This window comes from Melozone crissalis, unplaced genomic scaffold, assembly GCF_028551555.1.
Source record: "Melozone crissalis strain CALT ecotype California unplaced genomic scaffold, PUWL_Pcris_2 ptg000004l_1, whole genome shotgun sequence".
Classification (NCBI taxonomy): Eukaryota; Metazoa; Chordata; class Aves; order Passeriformes; family Passerellidae; genus Melozone; species Melozone crissalis.
The window spans coordinates 25,291,190-25,306,627 of record NW_026535782.1 but is presented as its reverse complement, the minus strand read 5'-3'; the positions used below and the strand labels follow the sequence as shown (position 1 = coordinate 25,306,627).

General features: G+C 41.1%; 1 protein-coding gene across 1 annotated transcript in view; it reads left to right on the top strand.

The window, feature by feature from the left end:
• WIF1 (WNT inhibitory factor 1) overlaps positions 1–9,832 on the top strand; it is a 37,728-nt gene extending 27,896 nt beyond the window's left edge. Inside the window, exons 6-10 of the mRNA XM_054276971.1 lie at positions 360–455; positions 1,782–1,877; positions 6,282–6,377; positions 6,977–7,072; positions 9,277–9,832. Of these exons, the coding sequence (XP_054132946.1) occupies positions 360–455; positions 1,782–1,877; positions 6,282–6,377; positions 6,977–7,072; positions 9,277–9,398 (506 nt within the window). The 3' untranslated portion in view covers positions 9,399–9,832. The remainder of the gene's footprint in view (positions 1–359; positions 456–1,781; positions 1,878–6,281; positions 6,378–6,976; positions 7,073–9,276) is intronic.
• The last annotated feature ends 5,606 nt before the right edge of the window (positions 9,833–15,438 follow it).

Sequence of the window (15,438 nt, the reverse complement as noted above, 5' to 3'; positions counted from 1 at the left end):
AGAGAGCACTTGTCTGGGGGGAATTTTAAATGTCCAGAGAGTGTAAGTGTATGTGAGTACTTTGCTCTCCGCTGTCTGGTATTAAACGATACAAGAGGCAATTTCTGCTTACAAATGGAGTCAGATTTGAACTTCAATTAGCCTACAGTTTTTAGTAGCACTATACAGAAATAGCCAGGTACAAACCAAAGATATAATAAATTTAACCCCTTACCAGAGGCACTTTGTTTTGACTTAGAACAATAAGCAGAAGGGAAAGTAGCTTAAGGAGTCAATGTGCATGTGTTTAAATGCCAGGAAGGTACTGACATTTGGACATTGCCACCAGCAATGCTTTTTCTGCTCTCCCCACCCCTCAGCACTGTGTGTTCCTCGCTGTATGAACGGCGGGCTCTGCATCACACCCGGCCTCTGCATCTGCCCCCCGGGGTTCTACGGCATCAACTGCGACAAAGGTAAATGCCCGCCAGAGCCCCGGCTCTGCGCAGCAGCTGCCTTCACCCACCTGTGCCAGGTTCCCTCTAGGAGGGCACTTTGGAAACTCAGGGAATAAGTAAATAAGCTTTAAAATTAAAATTCTTAAAATAGATGCTATTTCACAGGCTGGCAGCTGCTGGAAGAATGTAGGAAATTGTAGGGATCCATACACCCCAGCTCTGTGAAGGGTGGCTGGGATAATCCCTTCAGTTGATCCACTGAAAACTGATCTTACCACAAAAATCACTTCTATTTCTGGGGTGAGAAAAAAATTACAAAAAAAAATCTCTATTTGAACTCTATTTTCCTGTAGTAAAATTAATTTTACTAATTATTTAGTACTTTAATGTGCTGCATCTGGACACATGAAAAAAATATGCAACCTATTCATTTTTTGTTGCTTCATTGGGACACATGAAGGGTAAAAACCAACAATCAATTGTTCAGAACAGTAATTGGGAACAGTCTAAGCTACCATGTAGGAAGAACTAAGTACTTTCCTGCAGAAGTGTAACTGACCTGCCCATGTCACGCTCCATTTCTCATTGCAGGTCTATATGAAGTAAAGACTGAATGCAAAAGGTCCTAGAGGCCTTTTCAGCAAAATAGTGGGAACCCTCCTATTACTTTACACAAACTAGTGTATTAGTGTCAATGCCCTCACAACTTCCATCTAGTTTTTGAACAGACTTTCACCGCATTTAGAAAATGCTTCAAATGTGCACTTTAATTAAATGCTCCTGATGTCTTGAAGGACTAATGTGAATCCCAGCTGTTTGGTGAAAAGTCACATCTAACACAATGTAAGTTATTTGGCAGCTGAAAGTCAGAGCATTTGCATCTATGTCACCACACAGAAAAACTCACAGAGGTTTCTTTTCAGTCAAAGGATTACTTAAGAACTGTAGTGAAGTATCCTCTTGTAGAAGTAGCTTCCAGTCCTAGGCTGTGCTCCTTTTATCAGACACTGGCACTTTCAATAGTGCCTTAATCCTTCAATGAGCTTTATGTGTGAGGGTTGATAAAGATGTAGCACAGTCTCTCCTCAGAGAGCTCACTGCTGTATTGTTCACTTGTCTCATTCTATATTGCCTTGTGTGTGTGCCCATGTAAAGCATTATGTAGGAATAACTGCATTTCAGTCTTACTTTGTAAAGCAGATGAAAGAGGTTAATCCTGCTTTTACAACCTACTCAATGTTTATTTATGATGAACAGCAGTTCAAGTTTATTTATGATGAACATTAAGTCCAAGTTAGTTCTAGTTCATGTTAATTAATTAGTTAATTCTTTTTATTTTTTCAGCAAACTGTACAACAACCTGTTTCAATGGAGGGACGTGTTTCTATCTGGGAAAATGCATTTGTCCTTCAGGCTATGAGGGAGACCAATGTGAAATTAGTGAGTAGCATCTCTGTGTGCATGCTTTCATTTACAGCTTCTTCTACTGTCATTGCCTGAATGGTAACATTTGAGCTGCCTCTGCTGGGCACAGAGCAAGGGTCTCACACAGCAGTTTGGGACCCTCTGAGTCAGATGCCACACGCCTCCAAACGAGTCTCCTACTCAGAAGTTTGATTCATTGCTGGACCATCTCACCCCCTGCCTGTCGGATTTTGGGCTGTTTAGATGGTCTGGAAAAGCCCGAAGATGGCCTTGGGCCGCCCGCGCTCCAAAGGACGAGAAGGGACTTCAGATCTTTTCTCGGTCTCGGTGTTTATTAAATGCTTATCTAAAAGATTTTCTCTGGGCCTGACAGAGTTCTGCTCAGCAGTCAGCCATGGGCACACACTGAGAGCCCCTGGGGCGGTCATCTATCTTTATACTTGGAGTTACGTATACAATATTTATCATTTTTCTCCAATACCTTTCACCCTTATTAACCAGTACACTTTTAGTAAGGTCCAATCCCAAAGTGCCAACATCACCACAGAAGATGGAGGCCCAGAGGAAGAAGAAGAAGGAGAAGGGCACGCCCCAATTCCTCCATCTTACCTCTCTAGACCCCCCTGTACAGGGATCTTAAACCCTGTATCTCACACTCCAATTAACTTGTCCCTTCACCATTCACCCCAGTGAAATCCTCCTATCCTCATACTGATGTCATCTCCCCTGTGGGATCAAAGTCCAGCCACCAGACATTTCTGGCAACATTCCAGGACTCCCGAGCCCCCCAGGGGTGGTCTTGTTCACTCTGCCCCTCAGCCCTGTGAGGCTGAGATCCCACACCTGCCCTGTTCTGTTTTCACTAGTAACCAGGCTTGGTAACAATCCTCAAGCCGTAAGTATGCAAGAAACGGCCTGTGGCAGACATGTGCTGCCATGCCCAGCCTGTGGGGTGCATCTATTTTCAAACATTATGGCAAATCACACCTGGGCACAGCAGATTAAGTTTGAGCTGTCACCTCTGAAAGGGCTACTATAATTTGGGAATGAAAAGATTTGGGGCAAAAGGAGAACTAAACTGTAAGAGCTGAGAGCTTTCATGTAACATGCAAAGTTACATTCACAAGGTAACTTGAGGATGTAGAACCAGACCTCATTCTTCCTGGACTTACAACTTCTAACAGGACACTGTGCAGGAAAGCTTTCCCTGCTGTAAATAATCCCACTAATATTTCCCAGCACCTTCACAGGAGCATGGAGAGCAGTATTTCGCCTAGGATATGTAAATGCTGATTTTTAAATATACATCAGTAGAAACAAGCTCTTCTCACAATTAGGAAATTTTTATCACTTTGGAAACACATGGAAATAAACTCTTAACTTGCTATCAGCCAATACACAACAACAAGTGAATTACTATGCAAAGAAAGTACACAGGTACACTAAGACCTACATTTTGCTCACTCTTTATGTGCAGATTAACAGTAGGTGTATGTAAATGTTTCACCATGTTTCTATGCATTACAAGGCATTTTGCAACTCCTTTTTACAGCATTAAAAATTCAGGGGAAAAGAAGCAGCAAAGCTTTATTGTTTTTAAGTAAATGAAGATTGCCCACTGATATAAATTCAGATCATATACCACAAGAACAACAGTGTGGGTTTTCACTGGATTTATCTTTGCTTATATCAAGTTCAAATTTGACTATTTGGCAGAACCCCATTTCTTTCTTCAGTCCCTAAAATGTCAATGTTGTTGACATTTTTTAGATGAAAATTAAAGTTTGATTCAGAGAGAAACATGCATTTTATATTTGGTGGTGGTTTTTTTTGAGGAGAATTCTTAGAACTCTTATTGCAGCATGTATAATTAAGGGCAGTCCATTTAATTGATCTGTCTAAGGAACTGAAGCTTGTATTTGTCTACTGCTGCTTGGGATAAGTGCAACTGTTTTGATTTCCTGGAAAGGTTACCTGTGAAACTCAAATTAAATTAATTAAAATACAGGCAGTAAACTAGCTTCTGTACAAAAGAAAAAAGAGCAAATTCAGATCGTGGTAAACTGGGACAATGTCAATGAGAGCAAGGAAAGCGATGCACTTACTCTGGCTCTTGTAAAGCCAGGACTGCAATTGTTAGACTGTGATTGACAGCTGTCATCACCCCTGGGCACTGCATCAGCACAGCAGTGGAAGATTGCAAGAAATCTAGACAAGGCTTAGAAACACCAGAGCAGAAACACAACTCAGTCCATTTTCTTAGGTCCAGGGCCAGCTACATTTAATCATGGGATTCTTAAAATAATGAGGGGGAAAAACCTTTCAACAGGCAGAAAGCCATCTTCTGAAAATTGCAAGGTTTTGTTGTTTTGTTGGGTTTTTTTAGAATTGGGTATAGGTTTTCAGTGCTTGTGCAATAATTGAATCCCTCTGTAAGACTCCTGGGAAGTTCAGTACACTTACTGAATCCAGTCTACAAAAATAACAAGCATTCAAAGTCTTCCAGGTTTTTTCCTAATTAGTGTTTCACTTTGAATCCAGAGTTTTGTTTTGCTTTGGATTCCTCTCCTACTTGTCACCAGCTGTTTTGTTGCTTTTTCCATTTCTAAGTCAATAACAGAGAGAGTTACTACTCTTTCCTTCATTCTGTGACAATCCTAGTCCGAAGTTAATTGAGCTGCACTGAGCCAAATGCTTGCCTGTTGCAACTTGGTGGAAGTTGATGTCACGTCTCTTGACCCATATCCTTCAGATTTGCTTAAAGAACTAGGAAAGTTCATTGATTTCTTTAGCATTGTTCTTTCCAATTGTTAATTACTTGGGATGCAATTGTTTGTAAATTAGAATGCCTGAAGTTTCCCTCCCCAAAGCCTCCTGCAGAGGAATTGTGCTTTTACAGAAACTCTCCTCAGCACAGTTTTTTCCATCAGCTACTTATGAAAATTCTTTCAGAGTTATTAAAATAATTATGTAGAATAGGAATGAGTGTTTCCTTTATATTGACAATATATATGTGTATCACAAAGGTCTGTAGGGGTTGAGGGCTAAGCAGGTGCTGCCTGTGATGTTGAGCTCCCAAGAGGACAGTCTGTGATCATGAAATGAGGTTTTCGGCACAGCAAGCTAGTGTTGATGCTTAAATTATGATGTGCAGTTCTCAGTTAATACCTTTCTTAAAAAAAAAAAAAAAAAGAAAGAAAAGAAAATAAGAGAAAGGGAAAGGAGAAGGGAAAAAGGGAAAGGGAAGGAAAGCAATCAGTTCGCTGCCCCAGGTTCCAGTTTTTATTTGCTTACAGATACAGGTAAATATTAGTGTTAAATCTAGGAAGGGTGCCTTTGTTTTCTCTTTTCTGAATGAAGAAGGAAGTCTAGTGGCATTAGAAAAGATAAAAAATGGTTTTGGACCACAATGAGAAAATCTGCATTGGTACATATGGGCACCAAGGTGGCAGAAAAGTGAGGATGCAGTTCTTGGTGGCTTAAGAGTGCCCAGGAAGTGACAGTGAACCTCCCTCAGCTTGGGAGTGTCTGAGTTCATGGGCACTGTTCTTCCCTTCTTAGAGAGAAGATTTAATTAGTTCAGAAATGCAGACAAATTCTAACAAGGCAGTCTGATGGTGGGACATTGGATGTTAAGTTTGAGGAAGGTCCCTGGTGTGCCCAGCATGAAAGAAAGAAATTGAGTGTGCTTCTTCACCAGGAGGGCCTCCTCAGTCCCAGACAATCAGGGCCAAACAAGACTTCCTACAGCAACAACACCTGACCCAGCCTATGCCTTTGGCAAAGGCTGTTTGTGAAGGAAAGTAATTTCCAGACCAAGAGCCTGGAAAAATGTCTGCCAGTTCGGATTACTGTTAGCAAAGTTGCTCTGTTCTTTGCAAACAGGAAAGAAGGGCATGTATTTGTAATGAGCTCTTAGTTTCTGAGCTGCCATGTGGAACATTCCTCGCTGCACCATCCACAGCACCATGGTGTTCCCAGTCTGTGCTACAAGCTGAAGGGCCCAGCCAATCTATTTACTGTCTGCAAGTAGCAGTCATACCTGTCATTTCCTGAGTATCCTACTGCTCTCAGATGGCACTAGATTTTTTTCTGCTGGGGCCCCTTGGGTTTGGATCCCACTCTTTGGAACTGCATGGTCTGGGCAGGGCTGCCTCCCCTGTAAAGGGTGGGGAGAGCAGGAGTCAGTACTGACCAGGGTCACACAGGCTCTGGCCATGCCAAATTGTTGTCATATTCTCAAAGGACAAGAACACTTTTAAGTTGGAAGCACAGACTTGCAGCAGAGTCTTTCCTGATGGATCTATAGTGCACACTGTAACATCTGGTGAGTTTTCAGGTACAGGCAAGCTTGTCTGACACTTGTCTCCAGTGGACACAGGGGACTAAGACCATTGTTTCCACCTTTTCAATTTCTAGGTAAATGCCATCAACCCTGTCGAAATGGAGGCAAATGTACTGGTAAGAACAAATGCAAGTGCTCCAAAGGCTACCAGGGAGACCTGTGTTCAAAGCGTGAGTACCAAAGCCGCTCCTTCAGTCCCTGTGGGAACATCGAGCTCGCTGTGCAGTATCTGTTTTACATAACGTCACTGCTAATTGTTTGTTGTCAAAGTAATTCAAGTTATTTTACTTTCTGGACGTACATCATACACCAGACTTAAGGAAATTATGAAACCAGAAACATTTTTTAACAGAAGTGTCCTCACAGGCCCTTCTGTACTCTTGAGTTTCTATAAAACAGCAGTGTGTCAGCTCAGCAAAGGCAGTTTCGCGAGAGAAATGCTTAATGAAATGTCAATAATTTGCCATGTAAATATCCACTCTAAGTGGAGTGCTGGGGACTTCTCTCCTCTGGCTGGTTCTGATGGATGCTCATCTCTGCTCTACAACCTGATTCTCTTGCCAGGGGCTGAGCCAGACCTTGCCAGTAAAGAATGGGTGTGGACTGTTTCAGGGCTCTGACTGCAGTCAGTGCAAAGGCATAGATTTACTTTGAGAGCCACAGCCTGTGCCAGCACCAGCTCATCACATGAAACAGCAGGGAGAGCAAATGTGTGACTGTCTCTGGATGAAATGTCATGAGAACAAGTGTGTGTGTTCACTTTCTGCAGCTGTCTGTGAACCCAGCTGTGGCCTGTATGGCACCTGTGTGGAGCCCAACAAATGCCAGTGCAAGGAAGGCTGGCACGGGAGACACTGCAATAAAAGTAAGTGAGAAACAAACCCTGAGAGTTGGATCTGAGTTGTTACACACCCAGTGCTATACAGAAATGACTGCCTCAAGAGCCTTTCCAGCATCATTAATGATACCACACTCCTTTTTCTCTGACCTTTAATCCAAGCAATAAAACACAGGCTTTCAATACTCCATAATTTCACCTACTTAAAAAAATTTCATAATAATTTGAAAGTGTTTTATCATGACCATTTTTGTATTAGAAATTCCAGAATCTGGTATCAATCAGAGGAGGACTTGCATGTCTTCCCACCATAGCATGGAAGGGATCCAATTTTTTCAATACTCCTCAGTAATGTCAGCTAGCTTTCAAATGCTGGGTAGGTATTTTTAAAAATAAAACTCTGTCAGGTTTTAAAACTGCATGAAACTTAGAAAAAATGTAATGTCCTTTAGAAATTTTTGGGAAAACTTGAAGAATTATGCAAGATCTGTTCTTCCAACTTTACATTTTAATTCTCCTCTTCCCACCCATGTTCCACAGCATACAAAATGCATTGCCCCAAAGCAAAGTTAAAGTTCTTGAAATAAATTTCTGTTGTGCTTCTTGGTCCATTTACCGTCTATTGTAGTAACTGATCATTTAACTGGGCTTAAAATGGTACTGTATAATTATTTGAAATACAATAGGATATATCCAGTAAGAACTTCAGATTTAATTTTATGTTTCATGTGCAACAATACTGTAACAGCAGTGATTTTTATATACTCCCAAAAAATACTAATGTATATCACTGTTGGCTACCAATTCACATGTTGTGTTTTATGTGTCAATAATAAAAACGTTTTCAGCTACAAAATCAATCAGCCATAAGGAATGTGAACCTTACGTTGCAGCATCAACTGTATGTTCACTTTTATTAAAACCTGTTGATGCATATGATTTTTGTCACATCAAAATGTATAGAATAAATACAGTATTTTCATTGAAAACTGAGTATTATCCAAATAAGATGGATTTTGCTGTGAAAATTAGGTTTGCTGTGAAAATTGGGAGTCTGCTTTTCTGTTGTTACCTAGTGGATTTGTGTTTAAGTATTCATGCTACTCTCTGAAGGAGAAATACCGTTAATACAAGTTATGGTTAGAAAAAAGATATAAAGAAATGAACCACTACGAACTACAGTTTATAACTTTGGTATGAACTTTTTCTTCCTGTTATACTCTTCCAATAAAGAACTCAGATAGCACATGAAAACAAATACATACTTTAGGTGACCATCACCAAAGAAGTAATTACTTGTACAACAAAACCAAAGCTCACACTTGCCTTGTGATAAGAAGTCAATAGTCTTACATCATTGTAAACTCCAAGGTTTTGCATCCTTCATTACTTGGAGTTTGGATACAGTCCTGGTTTTTTTAGTACTGCAAAACTCTCTGTAGTCAGCAAAGAACCTGTGAAATGGACATTTGGCAAAATTCACCCCCATTTTAAGTGTCCATTAATGTGCATGTGCTGCAGTTCCCTCTTTTCAACTGAAACCAAACATCACCGGGTCTTGAGGGGAGACTTAGAGTTAACTTGAGAGACTTGCTTCATATTCCATCAAATGAATGGCTCTTTGGTAAAGCTTTTTTCTTAAAAAAAGAAGTGGCTAAAAAATTGAACAGAGGACTCAGTTTTTCAAAGTAATTTCCATGAGCTTTAAGTAATGAGTAAATGAACCTATAAAGAATTACAACATAATACTTTGAATTCCATTTTTATTGTTCGCTTTCATTTTCCACAACAAAGCCTGTTTCAGATGGCTTTTTTTTCCCCCCCAGGTGTTTATGATCACTGGTGCTCTTTCTCTTTGCACTCAGCTATAAACCAAAGCCCAGCTCAGGTAGCTGGTGCAGATTCTCCCCAGGGGGTTGCTTACGCCCCACTCTAAAGCTGGCAGATAATCATGAGTGTAACCCACCTGGCATGGGGGTTACAGATGTGAACCCCAGGCTGAGTGACAGCCTGGCTGTTCTGGGATCCCTTGGCTCCCTGGCCAGGCCAAGCATCCGTCTGTCCAGCAGGACTGTGTTCGTCCTAAGGGGTAACAGACATGTGAGCACTTTTGTAAGGCAAAGTAAAATCCTTTGTTCAAATGGGTAAGACAGTTTCCACTGGAAATATTAGCTGTGGATCACGAGCCCACTTCTGTGGATTCTTTTTTCTTGAACTGGATAATTTTCCAGGGTACGGAGCCAGCGGTCTGAGCGCCCTGAGGCCAGCAGGCAGCAAGCACAGGCAGCACACGCCTTCGCCAAAAAGGGCCGAGGAGAAGCATGTCCCACCCGAATCCAATTATATCTGGTGAGCTCCAACATCTGAAATGGTTCGTGTTACACAAAGTTCACAGCCTTCATTAACCTCTCATGGATTGAATGTTAAAATGCTCTTCATTACAGTTAAGATTACCGGCTGGAATTTTATTAGCTTCATTATAAACCACTGAGCTGACACTTACTTTTCCTTTTAAGTTTTATAAATACTTCTGTAGCATGATTATATAGGCTTCTTCTCTCAGTGCTTTGAATGGTGTTTTGTACTACACTTCAGTTACAGCTAAACTTCCTTTTTTTTTGGTTATATAGCAAATATTATCCAAAAATAAGGTAACAATATTCAAGGAGAAAATCCTGTAGATGCTAACCCTGAATTATTTCAAGGACTACAGATGCAATTTGCCTAAGACAAAAGAAAGGTGCATTTTGCAAATTTTTACAAATTGTGTATTTAGACTTCTCCCTAAATAAATAAATAAGTTGCCTAATTTAAAAACCGAATAACTCAATTCAATGTTATTTTTGGCTTTACAGTTTTGTGTATTAAAAAGAAACTGCAGTGGTACCATTTAACCGACATAATGTATTGTAAACAAAGTAGAGCTATAATGTAAGAAGTTTCTGCATCAGCTTGAAGCAATATAATATATTGTAAACAGAACAGCTCTTATGTAATAAACTTTTTATACTGATTATTATGTATAAAATAAAGACGCTGCTTTAGTTTTTTGAGTACTGCTCTGTGTGGCCTCCTGCGGTCTCATCAGTGCTGGGTTGGGACGATGGCTTTTCTAGGACACCCTCATAAAACAGTGGCACTGTTGGAGTGGTATCTCTCTGTCTGCTTTTAGCCCCACAGATCTTCAAAATAGTTCAGAAGAACAACTTCTTGTGCCTTGGCCAAGGAGGGGAGAACATGCAAGGCTGTGTGTTTCACTCCCTGTACTTGTCCTCCTTGTACCACGTCCTCCTGTTCCCAGCCATCCATGTTGGTGTGCCCAGTTTGTGGCGCTTCAGGCGCTCAGAATGTGGTTTTACAGCTTCTGCCCCAGCCACGTTCGCTGCTCAAGGGTGATGGTCCTTTTTCATGTTGGGATCACTCTGTAGAAGGTTTGGGTGCTGCTTCTTGCAACAATCAGGGGCCATGTGATTTGTAATTTGATGTGGCTTGGAAGCAGAAAACATGCTTTCTGTCTGCACTGAAGAACAGTAAATATCCAATGGTTACTGGCCCTTGCTATAGTGTATTTTTGGCAATCTTATTACTTGGGAGAAAAATAAAAAAAATAAATAACATAAAGTTGGAAGCATTAGAGCTGAGCTTTTTCCCTCCACCGAGGCCAGAAAGAGGAGATGTGGGCAGGAAAGGTGCTCAGCCTCTGCCCACAGTCAGTACTGCCCCAAAAGCACCCTATTCAGATTAAAAAAGATGGAAAAGAGGCAGCCTGAGGCAGAGGAGAAAACATTTTGGTGATGAAAACCTGGGGATAACTGTTTATGAAGGAAACATTTTTTGATATTTTTCTTAAAAGTGTTGAAAGGAGAAGATTAATCTTAGGTTGAGATTAAATGTGTAGCTGCTCCATACATCCAGGGATGCCTTGGGAGCTGTGTACAAACATGAATGTCACATTTGCATGCTTTTTGTTCTTTCTGTAGCAAAGATTAAGTGGTTTATCACACAATACCATAAAAAGCAGAGAAAATTCTTACTTAAAATTCCTCAGATGTTTTGGCTGAACTTTTTCTGCTTCTGTCAATTTCTTAGAAAGTGCTTCCTTAAAAATAGCTAGTGTATTCTTTTATACAGAGTAATTTTTTTGCTACTTGCCCTAAAGACACTTAATGCTGCTTTTTTGTTTTCAGAGTTTCACCACTGATTTTTGGAAGTATCATTATCATGAGAAGAATATAATCAGAAAGGTTACAAAAGGAAAAGACGTTCCTCAAAGTGCACACTGTACCACAACTGTTTCTTAAATAACATCAATTGTCTTCACAAAATCTCCATATCTTTGCAGTCTGAGCACAAAGTTTCCTGTGTAAGAGGCTGTCCTTGATGTCAGAGTTTTAAATTAAACAGAGAATGCTAAAAGAAGACATGAATTTTCCAGAAAATGTCCAGCTGGGAGTTGGAAGCAATTTAGCCATTTGAAAATAAACTACAGAATTTATCACATTCTGTCACTAAACAGGACATACATATGAGGAAAAAAAGACCTGCCAGAGATGAAAATTATTTAAAAATAGCAAAACAAATTCAAAATACCAATCTACTACAATAGGTCAGACAGAAACTGCCTTTTCAATGATATTTGGAAAGTTTGCAGTTAGCCAGAGCAAGATGCCAAACACTGCACTTGTGAACAGCAGCTGTTCGGTGATGAAAATGAATAAAACAACATAAAATGTTAAAGTCACTATAACTGTACCAAAGAAATCTCAATTCTAGCAACTGACAAAATGATAGTTTTACAAAGGACTTCTAATAGTACTTGATAATTTGGGTGTCTAATATTGGCATCCTGCTACGTCCAGGTGTGCACAACATTTCAAAGGACAAATACACAAGGCGCACAAAGAAAGCAGAAGCAAGCTGCCTTTTTTGTACTGCTGACATTACTGAACTGATGCACATGCTTTTGGGGGTTGGTTTGGGTTTGGTTTTTTTTTTTTTTTTGGAATTTGCATTTCAGGTTGGCTCTGTCTGTGCCATTGGATTTCACATATATCTCTATCTGTGCCTCTTCACATCTTCACCTGACTGCTGGGGAGCTGGAGGGAATTGTGGCCTTTTCTTGTTCATGCTGTGCTTGGCCTGGCAGCCTGTGCTGGTTCCACCTGCAGGGCAGGGGTACCAGGGGCAGCAGGGCCCAGCACACACCAGGTGCTGCTCAGGGTTCCTTCTGGCCAGGAGGCAGCACTGCCTGCTGCAACCCAGCACACTTTCTCCATGTGCTGGGACTGAATGGTCCAGTTGTTCTTCTTCAGCTTCAGCTGCATTTCAAGGAATATTAAGGAAAAATAGTTGTAAAGAAAAAAATTCAAAATTGTTCCAGATGACTCGTTGCCTGTAAGATTCAAACTCCAAAAGCCAGACTTAAAAAATTGGCCAGACTTTCTGGTATTAATTCAAAAATGTCAGCTTTGTTTCTGCTGGACAGATTTGTTACCTTTCCTTTCCTCTCACTCCTCTACATCACCTGTTCTACTGGGATTGCCTACTGCGGAAAAAATTCCTTCTTGCAGATGCTGACGGGACATCTGGCAGCAGCAGAGAGGGAGCTGCCTGAAACAGCCTGGAGTTGTGCCAGGCTTCCCCCAGTGCCTGCACAGCCCACAGCATGGCACTGGGCAGGGAGAACGGGTGAGTGGGTGTTGAGGCATCACTCAGAGACATGGCTTCATGGCAGCTCCAGGCCTTGCAGTCATTTCAGCTCTAGCCCAGAGGATCTGCATCAGTCAAAAGTGCTCTCATCCATTACAGGGATTAAGTCCTACTAAATCCCACAAATCTTGCAGTGTGAATAAGACTTTGTGTTCAGTGAAGTGATGAGGTACGGTGATTAGCCAGGGCACAGCCAAACCTTAAAACCCCAACTAAAACAGTGACAGCCTCCCCAGCTCTAAAATGTGCCAGCAAGATTTGCTCACATGATGCTTTAAACAGAAAAGCAACTAGTTAAAAAAAGTCTCAAGTGAAATGTGTCCCAGTTGCTGTTTATTTTTTCTTGCATCTCTCTGGCTCCCAGCACCCAGGTTCTGCTGGAGCACAGCTGGCTGCACACCCCTGGGTGCTGGCTGGGGGCAGCGGCCCAGTGCAGCCATGCAAGCTCACCCACACCCAGGAACAGTGCAAAGCTGAACTGAGCTCAGAACAAACGGGTTAGGAGAACAGCAAGGTTTGAAAAAGGCATGCATGCAGATCTGAGAAGATGTATTTCTTATCTTTGTGGCTTTAGGAAGTTCAGTTTCAATGAACCTTTACAATTTTAAGTTTAAAAAGCCCCACACTATATATATTTTTACTTAGAACACCGTATTCTATTATCCATATTAGTTACAGAGATTGCATTTTAATCCCTTTCCACACAGCCCATCAGAAGCCAGAGCAGTCTCGTTGCAGGAATCTTTCCACAGAAATATGATTTTTTTCAGAAGATTGAACACACATACCCTGTCTGGCCAAACCACAGCTCCAAAGTAGTTCAGATGCTTATGAGGGACATCCCCACAAGGACTTTCTAACACTTTGTTTCCTGGCATATGCTTGGGGGATTTTACAGCTGAGGAGCTGGCACTGGGGCACTGCACAGAGTTTACAGAGCTAACTGGCTCTGACTGCTCTGTTTGGCTTTAATTAATTAAACCCTTAATTATATATATATATATATATATATATATATACACATATACATATATATATATATACACACACACACACACACACACACATATATATATATATATATATATATATATATATATATATATACATATATATACATATATATATATATCCTAATCAGTGTGCTACACTTGTACTGATCCTTCCTGCCCAGACATCCTAGTGAGCCTCACTTCTAGGCAAGGACCAGTGGGATTCCCCAAATTCTCTAGCAGGCAGTATTTGGAAAGGATGGCCCACAGTGTTTATACCTTGTGCATCAAGTTTCTGTGCTATCCATCATCTCCAGCTTGCAGGAGCCTTGCCCAAATGGAGCCTGCCATGACCCTGGGCTGGAATTTTCCCCAGTCCTCCTACTACAATTTGCCAGACTTTGTTGGACAAATTTGGCTACTATGGGAGCTGCTTGTGTGCTGAACTCCGGCTTTCTTCAAATTAGGGTAATCCAGCTGAAAGTCTGAGCATTTAATTAAGGTCATGGGTGTTCTCAGCATGCCCAATTCCACCCTTCAGTGGCCGCTGTGGGTATCACCTCTCCCTTGGTCTATCTGGAGAGTGACTGCCAAATGTATACATCTCCCAGATGGTGTCACTGTTAAAAAAGTTAAATGAATGTTCAGCACAATCCACTCAGTGCTTTTTAAACCACTCTTTTTGTGTAAAGGCATAAAGATTTCTCCCATTTTACAGCTACAGCAACAATAAAGGAATTGACTCTACTGCTGCACTGTATTTATCCCTTGTAAGACTGACTCAGTAGTGATAGTTCCACCTCCAAGGCTTATTCCTAAAAGGAACCAACTGTATTTGAAAGGCAGGTGAAATGTTAACCTAGTCTGACAGTTATGGGGTCCTGAGTGGTTTAGATGTCACAACTTACAGCAATCCACTTAAAAACGAGATGTAAGGGATTTCTAGGGAGAGGTGAGTTTGGAGTTTCTATTCCTTGTGATCAGTGAGAGCAGGAACTTCCTCAACACCAGAGGACCCCTCTAGCTGGTGTTTGAAAATGGACAGCAACAGTAGGGGAAGAGTGCATAGTACCCCCCTGGAGGTTCATCTTCATTGCCACCAGGGAGCTGAAAGAGGGATCACTGAGGGTTTTGGTATTTGTTCCTGAACATCTTTACAATAAATGATTTAGTAATGTAGAACCACATAGTGGTTTGGGTTGGAAAGGACCTCAAATGTCATCTAGTTCCAGCTCCCCCCTTTCACTAGACCAGGCTGTTCAGAGCCCCATACAGCCTGGCCTTGAGCACTTCCAGGGATGGGGTGTCTACAACTTCTCTGGGCAGCATGTTCCAGTGTCTCACCACCCACACAGTCAATAATTTCTGCCTTATGTCCACTATAAACCTACCCCCTTTAACTTAAAAAGCATTACCTCTGTCACTGTAGGACTTGTTAAAAAGTATTTCTGTCTTTCTTATTAGCCTCCTTTATATATGGAAAGGCTGCAATAAAGTCCTCTTGGAATCTTCTCCAAGCTGAATAACCTCAGCTTTCCCTGCCTTTAATCAAATTTCAGTTTTCCTGCTCTACTATGCTTCCTTTTTTTTTTGTTTGTCTTAAAACACACTAACATCAAATAACAAATGAACAAACAAATAATTAAATATACCCCAAGTATCTGAGATCCCCAAGAATTTCATTTGTTTAGG